Below are 13,503 nucleotides of genomic sequence, written 5' to 3'. Positions count from 1 at the left end.
GGAAGTCCAGGAAGACTATGTCCACTGCTACCCCTGCATCTAATGATCTGGTGATCTGATTGTAAAAGGCCACCAGGTTGGTCTGACAGGACCTGCCACTGATGAACCCGTGTTGGTTGCCCCTAAGCATGCAGCCCCCTGCTGGCCCCTTGTGGATGTGTGCCAGAATAATTTTCTCGAACAGCTTGCCTAGGATCGAGGTAAGACTAAGTGGCCTATAGTTTCCCAGGTCCTCCTTCCTCCCTTTTTTGAAGCTAACTCGCAGTCCCCCAGCATCCCAGGATGTTTTGCACCTCCCCCGCAAACTGCCCCTTGCAGGGTGGGTGAGCTAGATTTGGCTCAAGCTGTCTACCCCAGCCAAGCAGGGAGGTGTGCTCTCGCCACACCCCCCGGCTTCAGGCCTGCGCCACTGCACGCATGTGGCTAGATTTCTGGACTCTAAAGTCAATGTCTGTTCACTGGCTTATCTGTTCAATCTATGCAGCTTAGATTAACCTGCAAAGATTGAGTCAATTCAGCCTCAGGCTTTTAGACTGTCTATACTTAGCCTCCGACTCTCTTCTCAATGTACTGTGTGTGCAGTAAGCATATTGTTAGTGTTTCTTGAAATAATAAAAGATGTTGTGTTAGTTTCTTCATAGCATTTCTTCATGACAGAACAGGACACTGTTTAAATCCGTAAACACTCCACCCCAGATACCACCTCCTATATTGGTATCTTTTTTGTACTTAGAAGGTATGAGTACAACAGTTGCTGTAAAGTGGCTAAGGCAAGCAGTTTAATCGCACTGATTTTGTGCTCTGAAATTATTGTTAGCTTCGTTAAGAAAAATCATTATTATGTTGTATGAATTTCTAAAATATAAATAAAAGCGCATGGCTGTGGAATCTCAAAAGTTGGTTATCAACAGTATGTCTGTTGTTGCTTGTTTCAGGAAAGATGTTGGCTTAAGGAGATTTTTTCCGAAGAGTTTGTTGGATTCTGTAAAGGTAATTATAGTTCCGCTAAATCATATATTATATTATAAATCTATGAACAGTATATTTTTCAGAACACTTGAAGGAAATGTGAATGATTTTGGATTCCATTAGTCTGCTTTATATACCTAAAGCCTGGTAATTCTTTGTCTTATATAGTAGTAAGTGGTAAGTTGTATAGTTATTTCTTGGTGAGAAACATACTAATTACTACCTTTCTCATATGTCAGTAATGTAATGTGTAATACCATGTAGATAAACAACAGATAGGGGAACTGATGACATCTGGGATCTTCACAAAAGTGACATGTGACATTGCAGAGTAAATATTAAAATAATAGGTTTTCTCCATGCAGTCCCATGAACAGTGCCTGAGTCTACTCGCAAAGTTACGCTCTGTTATAAAGCACCTTCCAAAAAAGATAAGAGAATTTTGGCGGAGGAAAACACATGATTGAGAAGTCATCAAAAGCTCAAAAAGAGCTTGCCTTGGTTAGCTTAGCAAAATTGAAGGCCTAGAGGCAGTGTGATTGCTCTCACTACATATATTGTGAAAGGAACACTAGGAAGCAATAAAGAACTAGTAAAACAAAGACAATATTGTCACAAGAACAAAAGGATAGAAACTGGCCATAAATGAAGTTAGGCTAGAAATCAAAATAAATTAGAAGTGTTTCTAATCACCAGAGATGTAATTTCTGGGACAGTCTTCCAGTAGGAGTATGAGGGCAAAAACTACAATATTTGGAAGATGGAGCTTCATCAGTTTATCATAGGGATTACAGACAATCCTCAATGTATGGCTTTGAGTTGCGATGAACGTCATTTACTACGTTCATAAATTGACTCACCGTTTTGACATTCTGACCTGGGGGTCATCTTTACGACAGTCGATACAGCTGTGTGCAGCTGGTAAGTGGTGGAAGGGAAGCGCTGTGGGGGGCCAGATCAATGTCCCCTGTGGTGAGGGAGGGACTGGGGCTGAGGCAAATGCTGCCCCGCTGGGGCCAGGGGGGCACACGGACAGGGAGGGGCGGTGGCTCCCACCATTGCACACTGCTCATCTGATGGCTCGATCCACAGTTCACACCGCTGCTCCCACGTTGTGGCGAATTTTCAGGTGGCTGCAGCTACCCCGTAGCCCCCACTCTGGCACCTGCCACAATGCCAGGGCACATTCTCCCGCCCCCCACCCCCCCCCGGCGCGGCCTCAAATCCGCAGCTCGTCTAGAGGGCACGGGGTGGCAGCTCCTGCTGCTGCACGCCACTTGTCCTAAGGCAGCACTGTGGCTCCTGTCCTGTGTCCACCCTGCCCAGCTGGTGAGCAGTGGGAGGGCATGGGGGGGTGCCCAGAATTGGGGTGGGGGCTGTTGGGCAGCAGCAGCCACCTGAAAATTCACTGCAGCCCGGGAGCAGCAGTATGAACCACTGGTCAAGCCATCAGAAGAGCAGCACGCAGCAGCAGGAGCCACTTCGCCCTTCCTCACCGCGGGGGGGACGTTGATCTGCCCCCCCACGCCACTTCCCTTCACCTCTTAACAGCTGCACGCAGCTGTATTGAGCATTGTAAAGGAACCAATACCCCGTTGGTAACACTGTTCCTATGGGAAAATTGGTCCCGAGTTACAATGTGTCAACCTTAAACACAGTTTTCAGGAACCAATTGCGTCGTAAATCTGAGGACTGCCTGTATATGGTTTATACGACTGCAGCAGGCTCATGCACACAGGGGTGGCTGTGATGCTCCCTGGTGGCCATGCAGCCCTTGCCTGGCTTGGGCTTGACAGTAGCCCTCCCTTGCTCTGCGCCTCACTCTTATTGAAGATTGTGTAAGAGAGGCTGCCCATTGGCTCTGAGTGAGCCTGAGCCTATGTCAGTCCCCACTGGGCTCCTGGGTCGTCTTAGTCACAATCTTGCCCCCTAGGTTAGTAGGCCCTCTTGGCTTGTCCGTACCTCTGCCAGATAGCCTTAAGGGCAAATTGTGTGACTCCGTTCCTCCCCTACACAATGCCCCAAGTCTCGCAGGTGTTCTCTCTCAGTGATATTGTCTATCTAAATACTCAGGTCCCCTTGAGCCTTTGGACCACCTAGTCCCTTACACAGTCTCTTTCTGAACTCTTGGAACCCCAGTCACGCACGCAGCCCCTCCTCTGGGCTCCTGGACACCCTGATCCAGCTCTCAGCCCATCTCTGGGCTCAGGGACCATCTAGTCCAGCTTAGCCCCCTCTGGGCATATGGACCCTAATGTGGGTCTCAGCCTTTTCCCAGGCTCCAGGACCCTTTACTGGGCCCTGCTTTCAGTCCATGGTACCAGTTCTCTAAGTAGGCCTTAAGGTGCCGCAGCAGGGCTCAAGGCTAAACCACCAGTGCCACTTAAATAAAAGAGTCTGCCAGAGGGCTGAGATGCTTCACCTCAAACCCTCTCCGGGTTTATCATAAAACAAAGGCCACTTGTGTATAAAATCTAATATTTCTCTGCCCAGGTGACTTGCTTCTCTGTTCCCAGGCCTGTGGAGTCATTTATGTAAAATACAAGTCCCTTTAGGAGGTCTGCTGCTAGGAGCTCCTCGCTTCATGGCTGCTGGGGAGAGACTGCCTGATGGGTTCAAGCTCTGGGCTTGTATAGCTCCCACCTGGGTCAGGCGAGTCTTTCATTAGCCCCCTTCGCCACCTGCAAGCGACCTCTCAGGCTGCTCGTGCCCCCGGTGCCCTGCTAAAATGACCTAGTTCCCTTCAGTGTGGGGGACTACTGAACTTGATGACCCAGGAGGTCCCTTTCAGGCTTGTGTTCCTGTATACAGTAATTTTTACCTATGAGAAGATTGTTCTCAGCAAGCTGGCTTCTCACTTTGGATTAAGTCCAAAAAAACCCACCAACACCTCAAATGAACCAGTCTGTTCTCAGATAAACTGAATTAATTTTTGAGATCCTCTTTCTGAAATTCAAGGGAATATGTATGCCAGGTTTCCCCCCATTATAATCATAACAGCTCAAAACCAGCTCCTAATAAAAATGCTGAAAGATCTGTAGCAGTGTCACTGCTGTTAGGTGCCATTATAATATAGCAATTAAAGACATATTTTGTATGTGGCCTCACAAAATAAAAACACTGCTTTAGTCTCGAGTTACATGTGCCCTCAGAGAATATACTTACATTGACAGAAAATGAGTACTCAGTTTTGGATGTTGTATAAAGCACCATCTATAGGCCATTTCACAGTTCCCTTTCAAGCTTCCTCTGCAAATTGGAAAATTATTGTTTAAGCCACATCTGGCTAAACTGAAGAGTGCTGGTGATAGAACCTGTAAGAAGATGTGAACACAGAATCCTTCAGATGTACCTGATGTCTAACTAAATTTGTTTTTGAAGGGTACATCAACATTATTTCTTATGCATCTTCCAGACATACAACCACAATATAAGAAATAGTTAGTTATTGTCAGACTTTCTCATGGTTCTAATTTTTTTTGTGAAAGATTTAGTTTTAGCAATAAGTTGCATCATTTCTGTTTTTGTTGACAAAGTTCTGGCTGGAATGATCTAGTTGGAGATCGTCCTGCTTTGAACTAGATGACTTCCTGAGGTCCTTTCCAACCCTAATTTTTTATGATTCATTGAAGCAATTATTATCTTTCATACCCCCCTGACAAAGGACGTGATTCTGCCTTGAAGCAGGATTTTGTCATTCTGAAATCCCACCGTGTTTCTACATATTTGCCAGTCTGAAAGAGCCATATACTGTTTCCCATTATAAAAAGAAGGTGCGAGTTGGCATTGTGGTGCCCAGCTTGTCCTGGGCACCATGAAAACATCCTCTGACTCCCAGATAATTGGGATGCCCAGGACCCTTCAAATTTAGGGGTTTTAATTTAATATGTTTACTTTCTGTAGAATCTTCCAGTATTTTGTTGAAGTTGAATTAAATTTAACATCCCTTTCTTTCCTGTGAGGGATGAAATTATAACCATTTTACAAGAGAAGAAGCAGAGAAAAAAAAAGTTGTGACTTGCCTAAAGTCACACAGGATAGCTGTGGCAGCACAGGTGGTAATAACTAGGTATGCTGATTCTGTCTTGATCTTTATCCAGCAAGTTCCCCATTCCCTGTTACGATAATAACCCACCTAGTATTTGGTAAAGGGTACTGCTAGACGGAAAGCATTGTTGTAGCAACAGCAAAAATGGCACCCTATAAACAATAGAAAAATGATTGAAAACGTAGTTTGTTGGTTTGTCTCAGTGATGTGCTGATCTAATGCTTCTTCTATCATTCTTCTAATAGACTCGCAGTGCTTGCATTCTTGGTGACTTAACTCTTTCTCAAAAGAGTTTAAAGTTCCTGGCATGTCCTGAGGCTACATAGCTCTCTCCTGAAAGGTTGATCCAGGGCCTGCTGAAGTCAGGTAAAGAATTCTCACCGACTTCAGCAGGTACTGGATTGGGCCAGAAGCCAAATGTCCAGAGTTGGTCATCTGTATGTATTATATATGTGTATAGATGTCTGTGTGTACTGATGTCATTGGATCACCTTTTGCTATTAAAATATTCTCTCTCTATCTGAATTTCTTAACTATTCCTTAAATGATCTTAAAAACTTACTTAAAACAAATTTACAGTTCAGTTTAAACAATGGGAGTTGGATGTCTCTGTACAGAGAGGTAAAAGATAAAGTTTAGTTTTCTGTGCAGTGTTCTGGACTGTTCCTGGGTGATGTAAATGATGTGTAAGAGGTACATAAAATTAGTTTGCATAAAAGGAAGCTGCTTTTTATCATTCCATCCAGTTATTGTAGTTGCAAGTCAGGTTTTGGTTTGGGGAAAAATAAAAATGTTTGCATGTTTTTGACAGTCTGGCACTATGGCGTAAGCAACTGTGAAAGGCATTAAGTCAGTTGGTATTAAAATACCCATATGCAGCATACAAAAATTCTTGCTCAGATGCCTAGGACTTGCTTAATTTATGGAAGAAAGACACCTGAACAGGAGGTGGAAGATTTTCAGAAGTGCTTATTGTTGTTTTAATTGATGTTACTTAGATGTAATCTTTAAGTTTACTGGGAACAATTAATCTAAGGCTGCATACACGCATTTAAATCATCTGAGAGAATTTTCCTAAATACTGATTCCTTGAATACCAGAGAGCATTCAGTGCAGACAGTTTGCAGGCATGTAGCTCTGATGTATACATCTCCCTCAGTCTACCAAGAGACAGATGGCAGCAGCATACAAAGTAGACCTGATTGGCTGCCCCGGACTGCTCAGTCAGCCTGTAGTCTCCCTGCAGTAAGATGTGGAATTGTAAAGGGGGCATGTTCTGCTCTCTGCTCAGCTGGAACAGCAGGTAGTTTGCTAAGACACTGTCTCTTCTTCCTGTGTAACAAGTGGGGGAAAATCTAGTGCACTTGTGCTAGTAGCCTGCAAATTAATTCTGAAGGCCAGATATTTATATTAGGGCCTCCTTGGCTTTGGAATTAGGTCTGCTTGTATGATTTCCCCATGTTGCCAGAGGTTGGCTTGAATGTGAAGGGAGGGATTTTTTGAAGATAAGGAATTGTTTGAGCATGTTGAATATGTTGCTTTTTGAGTTTGTGCTTTTTATTGAGGCATAGAGTGGCATAAAATCAAGGCATTTCCTTTTTTATATAGCCAGATGTTCAGCCAACTTTATAGTTCTCTGAATAAATACTTTTATAAAGTCGCAGCTGCTTCAGAGCCCTGTACTAGAACATGTGCTTTCCAGAGCACACTCTTCTAGTTCCAGAATAGAAAGCGTGGTTCCTTTGACTGCTCCAAAAGGTCTCACCTTTCTGGACTAGAGGGAAGACTTTGCAGCTTCTTTCTAGGATAGCAATATTTAATAAAATAATTTAAGTTAATTTATTTCTAAAAACTTGGATATCATCTGAGACTTTAAGAATCCAGACTCTTAAGTATATATGACTAGAGGAAGATATGCTAGCTTTTATCGCATTTGTTTTGATTTCAATGGGATAATTCATGTGTTGGATCAGAGTTTGTAAGACAAAAAGAAGTTATACAACCTTGTGTGGTTAATAGGAACAAATGTATTTGGCTCCTTTATTGGACTGATTGGAAAAAAATCAAGAGGCTTTGGTTTTCATCTTGAATTCAGGATACAGGAGGGTTTTGTTGCAATGGAAAAAATTAACATGACTGTTTTGTATGTAAATGATGGTATATTCTTTAGAATTTAAAAGATATATATACACAGAAGAACTTCTCAGTCATAACGAAACATGAGTATCATTACAACTCACCCACCCACTTTATTAATATTACTGTAAAGAAAAAAAAAACTTCACTTTTGTGTCTGACTAGAACAGGATTCCTTAACAAACCATCCTATTGAAGGATGGATATCTACTTGCCAGATGAAAGTAGCTAAAGATTCTGAGCAGTATTTTCAAAGTTAGCCATGTACACCTAATCTACGTACAAATTTGGAGGCATATGGAAATTACATGAACAAATGGCCAGTCTAATGCCTAGCCTATGTACACACATATGTATATGTAAATGTATGTTTGCAGCTAGATTTATTCTTATGAGAGAAGACTTAGTGGAGTGTTTCACAATATATGCAAAGCTTAGGTTCCTGATAGCAATCTTTTTATATTTGTAAGAGATTTAGAAAGCAGAGGTAGACCAGGAACCTAGAAGAATTAGCATATGCAGAAAACCTTAATCATACCATCTTGCACTATATTTAATTCAGTTAAATTGTTTTTAGCTTTGTTTTACATGTACAGTGCCTATGAGTAAATAAAGAAGGGTTTTGCTATTTAACTAAATTTGAGAAACAAAATTCAGCATTATTAATATTAGGCTGAACCCTTTTTCATGTTTCATTAGTAATTTGGGTAACTGCTACAGATAGTGAAGTGATGGATTCATTTAGTAGTCGTAATCACTGGCACCACTTTAGATGGACAGATATTAAGTGATCTTTAAATATTTTATTACACAGGCCAAAACACTACGTAAACAGATCCAGCAAACATTTCGACAGTTTGCCAACCTCAATCGAGAAGAAAGTATTCTGAAATTCTTTGAGATACTCTCTCCTGTGTATAGATTTGACAAGGAATGCTTCAAATGTGCTTTGGGTGTAAGTATAGGGGCTCTGCAGTCAGTGGAACACATAATGAAACAGTAGGTCTAATTGGCATTACTCAGCTCTGCAGTTAATTGCCTGTGGGTAGTTCACACTTTGATTAAAAGGGTGCTCTTTTTAAGTTTCATTAACCACAAGAGGATATTGATTACATTCAGACCTTTTGAAATGGCTGTTTCAGTAGTATCAGAGTTTGGTGTGGCATTTAACACTTTTATTTCATACATATTACTGCTTAGCTTCTGAAAGCCATGGAAAGGAAAAATAGCAATTTCTTAATCATTTAGTCTTGTTTAAAGAGTTTAAAGGTGTGTTAAGATTGTTCACTGAAGTTTGAAATACATGCACTGGAGAACCTTTGTCCAAAATAATTTCTTCTCTTCCCCTTTAAACTTCACCATCCCCTCCCCCTTCATCACAAAAAGTCAAGCTGGATTATTTCAGTAGAGCTGGCAATTGGCCCAGAAGACGGAATCAGTTACCTTACGGACAAGGGCGCTAATGTAAGTCTGTTTCTGTTTTCCTGTCTCAGTGACCGTTTTAAACTGTGCCTCGCTCCATAGCCTGCTATTGTGAATGAAGCTATAGACAAAGATGAATGAAAAGTCTAATCTTTGAGCTGAACTAAGAAAAGGCAGGAAATTCAAAGTAAAAGCTGTTACTCGGGCATTAACTCATGCTGTGGGCCGGAGGAAGGCACAATGGTATGAAATAAAGAGCTAGTGTCAAACTTAACTGTGGAGCTGTTGGCTTTGGTCAGCCATTGAAGCTCACACTTAAGAAACCTAACACATTGGTTCGGCATTTTTTTAACAAGAAATGTGGTAAACTTAGATGATTCTAATTTTTTTTTTCAGCAGAATATTTAGTTGGATAAATGTGTCCTTGAGTCAGTTTTAAGCACATACAGTGCAGCCATTGCTGACAAATCTGAACAGCAGCAAGTACACCAGGGATCAGCGATGTTTTTGGGCTGAGTGCCAAAAACCCGGCAACCTGGGACCTGGAAGACATTGGCGTAGCAGGGGTGGACGGCAGGGAGCCACAGGGGGTCCGATCCTTGCTGTGGCAGCGCAGTCCCTTCCCTGCCTTCTGCCCTGAGGCATGCATGCAGCCACTGCCAGTAGTGAGCCCCTCTGCTCTACCCCTCTTGGCCCCCACAGGGATGCCAGGCTTTGCAGGTGTGCAGGCCTGGCTCCTTCCCCACAGTGATCCCCGAGGCACATGCAGTAACGAGCTGGGCTGGGACTCCGGACCCTGGTGCAGTCACTTTCAGGCTTGCAGCTGCCTGCCACATCCAGCCCAGGCTCTCGGCAGCTGCTGCCTGCCACAGAGCTCAGGCTGCCCACAGTAGGGCTTACAACCTCCCCTCCGCCTGCTGGGAACTTCCTGGGCTCTGTAATGAGTGGCAGCTGCCCACAGCCCAGGCCAGATGCAGCATGCCAAGCAAAATTGCTTTGGCGCATGTGCTGGGGGTCACCGACCCCTGAAATACACCTTATTTTGTTCTTTTTGTACTTACCTCATTTACTTTCTGTTTATAGTCAATGGATCCATTTAACCTGAAATAGACTTATTTGACCCTTCTGCCCCCAAGAATATGACACAGGAATAACATTCATACAGATTCACATAACAGCAATACATCTGTCCCCTTGACTGTTGTGCTCTGTTAGTTATATCAACCTGCACTGAACTTAATTCAGCAATAAAGGAAAGATTTGGAAGTGATTTATTCAAGTGAGAACATAGCACTAAGAGCACTCAAAAGGTTTTTTACCCTTTGAGTTGCTGGAGAAGTGGAAACAACCCTGTGACCTATTGTTGTGGTGCATATCTCATGAAAATGCAGGAGGTCTGAGTTCATGTCCCATGGCTTACCTGGCATGAGCCTGCTATTGCTCAGCAGCAACCTCTTCAGATAAATACGGCACAATATTTACTGCCTAAATTCAGTCTGTGCCTCTTCACAAATAGCATGACCCCAATGGAGTAAAAACTCCAGAGAAACTGGAGGAGAAAAAGCCCAGGGTTGTGAAAGAGAAAAGCTAAATCTCAGCTAGATGTGAATTCAGATTTGTCCAGTGTAATTTAGGGATCAAATGCTTTTCCTATGTGTAGCATCAGGAGTGAGGGAGAATTATAGGCAGGATGCAACATTTATAAACATCTCAATTTTTGTGGACTTTTCTGCAGCCTACTCACCTGGCAGATTTCAATCAAGTGCAAACCATTCAGTATTCAAACAGTGAAGACAAGGATAGAAAAGGAATGTTACAACTCAAAATATCCGGGGCACCTGAGGTAAGATACTGGCACCTATGATACTTTTAAAATACTGATCATGTTCAAAAAAAACCTAGAGTTGTTTTTTGAGCTGGCTGTTGTAAAGTTGGCACAACAGAGTTATTTAAACCTATGAATTTAAACAGCAAGGACTTGATCTTGTAGGGATTATTTTTTTCAGAGGAACCTAAGTAAATTAATACCTGCTAAAATAAAGTTGTCAACATTAGAGTGCATAGAAAATATCATTTGAGAATATTTTTGAACTTTGTTATAGATGTTTGTATAGTCTGTGTAACTCGTTTCAAAGTATGAAGTATGTTCTTTTAAAGATGCTTTGACAGTGTAGTATTGAATTTGTGCCCATGTACTATTATAAAATTACATTGTAACTGTTTTAAACATAGTTGCCACAGATACTGATATTGGTGCATGCAGCTGAGATTGAAGAAATTAACTGTGCAATAAGACCTCTGAAAATGTTTATTATAGTACACCAGTTAACTTTGTTGACTGCAGCTATATAAGTAACTACATCTTTGACATCGCTCCATGTTTATATCCCTATTACTCTGAGTTTCTGAATTTTTTACTGATAACATAGATTAAAATTATGAACAATTAAATTAAAACAAATAGGATTTTGCATTATTTTATCATTAACTAAAACACAAACAGGAATGGTTTGTGCTATCTGGTAAGAAAAATTAACAAACAAACAAACGGAACTCCTAGCAGTTGATTGTTCCGAATAAAAATGCCATGGTAAGTATTTATAATACTGCATAGAATATATTACGCATGTGTTGTTTTGAATTGTAATTATGTATTAATTAAGTGAATACAGAAGTCTCCGGATAAGGATGAGGGTGAATTTAAAACAGTTAAAAGGGGAAGGGAGGGATGCTGCTTGGAAGTACACAGCAGCTGATAGGATCCTAGAATCAATGGACCAGAAGGGACCTGTAAGATCATCAGTTCTGGTCCCGTGCCACAGGCAGGATGTTAATGAGCTCAAATTAGCTCAACGAGGTGCTTATCCAGCCTCCTCTTGACCACCTCCAAGGATGGAGACCGCACCACCTCTGCCGGGAGTGTGTTCCCAGTTTTAGTTGCCCTTACGGAGAAGTTCTTCCGTATGTCCAGTCTAAATCTTCCCTCTGTTAGTTTGTGTCCATTGGTCCTCATCCTCCCTTGAGGTGCCTTCCTGAAGAGTTGCTCCCCCCTGACATACTTGTAGGTGGCTATCAAGTCACTTCCCAGCCTCCTCTTAGACTGAACAAGCCTAGTTCTTGGAGTCTCTCCTCATAGGGCCTATTCTCCAGGCCCCAGTTATGCAGGTGGCCCTTCGTTGCACCCTCTTGAGCTTATCCACATGTTTCTTGAAGTGCAGTGCACAAAACTGGGCACAGTACTCTAGCCATGGCCTCACCAACACTGAGTAGAAAGGGAGAAACACCTCCTTGGATCTATTGGCAACACATCACTGATGCATGCCAGACTTCTATTTGACCTACTGGCAACCTCATAGCGCTGTTGGCTCATGTTCATCTTCTGGTTGACTGTGACCCCCATGTCCCATTCGGGTGCTGTGCCAGCCAGTGGGCTACCACCTACCCTCTAGCTATGGTGAAGGTTCTTCCTACCCAGATGAAGGACCCTGGCACTTTTCCCTGTTAAGTCTCATCTAATGCTTGGAAGATCAGCCCATAGGACCAGTCTGTCAAGGTCGTCCTGGATTCATTCCCTATCCTCTAGTGTGCCTGTATTTCCTCACAGCTTGGTATCATCCACAAACTTGCTCATAGATCGTTCCACCCCTTCATCCAAGCCATTAATAAATATGTTAAAAAGCATGGGTCCAAGCACGGATCCCTGTGGGACACCACTGGAGGCAGCCATCCAGGATGAGGCCATCCCATTGATCACAGGTCTCTGGGACCGGCCTCTTACCCAGTTATCTACCCACCTCACCGTAGGTTGGTCCAGGCCAGTACCCTCCAGTTTAATTGAGAGAATTTCATGTGAGACAGAGTCAAAGGTCTTAGTGAAGTCTAAGTAAATGTTGTCTACCTCATGTCCCTTGTCCAGCTGGTTAGTTACCTGGTCGTAAAAGGACACGACATAGTTAGGCATGATCGACCCTCCACAGAGATAGGTCTGTTACATCTGCCTGAGCCATTAGCAGTAGCTAAATCACCCGAACTTTGACCTTGACTAGTACCAGGAGAGTAGATTTGGAGAAGGAGAAGCAGTGGACATAGGACCAAATTTTTTTAGGAGTTCTGTATGAAAAATTTATAAGGAGGACAAATGCCTTTGGGGTGACTCTCTTCTTGTGTGCTTTCTAAAGCAGGAGAGAGATGAGTTTGTGAACTTCTGGGAGTGCATTATATGTGCAGGGACAGCATGGGAAAGGCACAGAGCTGTGGGAGAAACATGCAAATGGGGAATAGATGCTGGCAGAATTACAGCGAATAAGGGAACAGGCAGACGGACAATGTGAAGATGCTAAGTCAGATAAACAGCTGAAGGGGAGGAGTTAAGTAGTGCTCTGGAAAAGAGAGAAGCTAGAATTTGTTGTGATGGGGATAAAGGAGACTAATGGAGTTTAATGATAGGGAATAGTGTTCTCAGGATAATGAACAAGAGAAGTTGTCATTATCTCAGTGCCCAAGGTCACCAGGGTCCAGCAGTTTCTATTCCTAGCTCTGCCACTAACACCCCGTGACTTTGGGCAGATCCCTTTCTTTTTCACCTCCTGTCTTGTCTGTTTAGGTTGCCAGCTCTGGGACAAGGGCTACACATGTGTGCTTGAGTAGTGCCTGGCACAGTGGAGCTCCAGTCCAGTGAGTCTCTGGGAGCTCTCATCAGACAAATACATGACAGCAGCAGCAATCGTGCTTTCCAGGCATGCTAAAGAGCTCTTTTTTCGTGGGTCTTTGGGACAGAGGATGGCTTGAGAGAGAGTGGGCAGGATATTCTAGTGATTACAGTAGGGCAGGTGTTAATGTTGTATTTGTAGCTTACTGTGTTTTTTCTGGATTTTAAATTTGACTTCTGTAAATTTTAATTTCTTTAAAAGTGTAAATTATGTTAATGT

The 13,503-nt window shown here is 42.7% G+C and overlaps 1 protein-coding gene across 6 annotated transcripts in view; it reads left to right on the top strand.

Moving 5' to 3' along the window:
- The window catches only part of PTK2 (protein tyrosine kinase 2), a 463,084-nt gene that overhangs the window by 300,568 nt on the left and 149,013 nt on the right, over window positions 1-13,503 (top strand). For all 6 annotated transcript variants that reach the window (XM_019528216.1, XM_019528218.1, XM_019528213.1 and 3 more), the window contains 4 exons: window positions 936-990; window positions 7,968-8,108; window positions 8,540-8,617; window positions 10,311-10,418. In XM_019528216.1, the coding sequence (XP_019383761.1) occupies window positions 936-990; window positions 7,968-8,108; window positions 8,540-8,617; window positions 10,311-10,418 (382 nt within the window). The remainder of the gene's footprint in view (window positions 1-935; window positions 991-7,967; window positions 8,109-8,539; window positions 8,618-10,310; window positions 10,419-13,503) is intronic.

The sequence above is a fragment of the Gavialis gangeticus genome, unplaced genomic scaffold (assembly GCF_001723915.1).
Source record: "Gavialis gangeticus isolate Ggan-Ray unplaced genomic scaffold, GavGan_comp1, whole genome shotgun sequence".
NCBI classification, from domain to species: Eukaryota; Metazoa; Chordata; order Crocodylia; family Gavialidae; genus Gavialis; species Gavialis gangeticus.
Note: the sequence above shows the minus strand (reverse complement) of the source record. Positions and strands in the feature narration are given on the sequence as shown.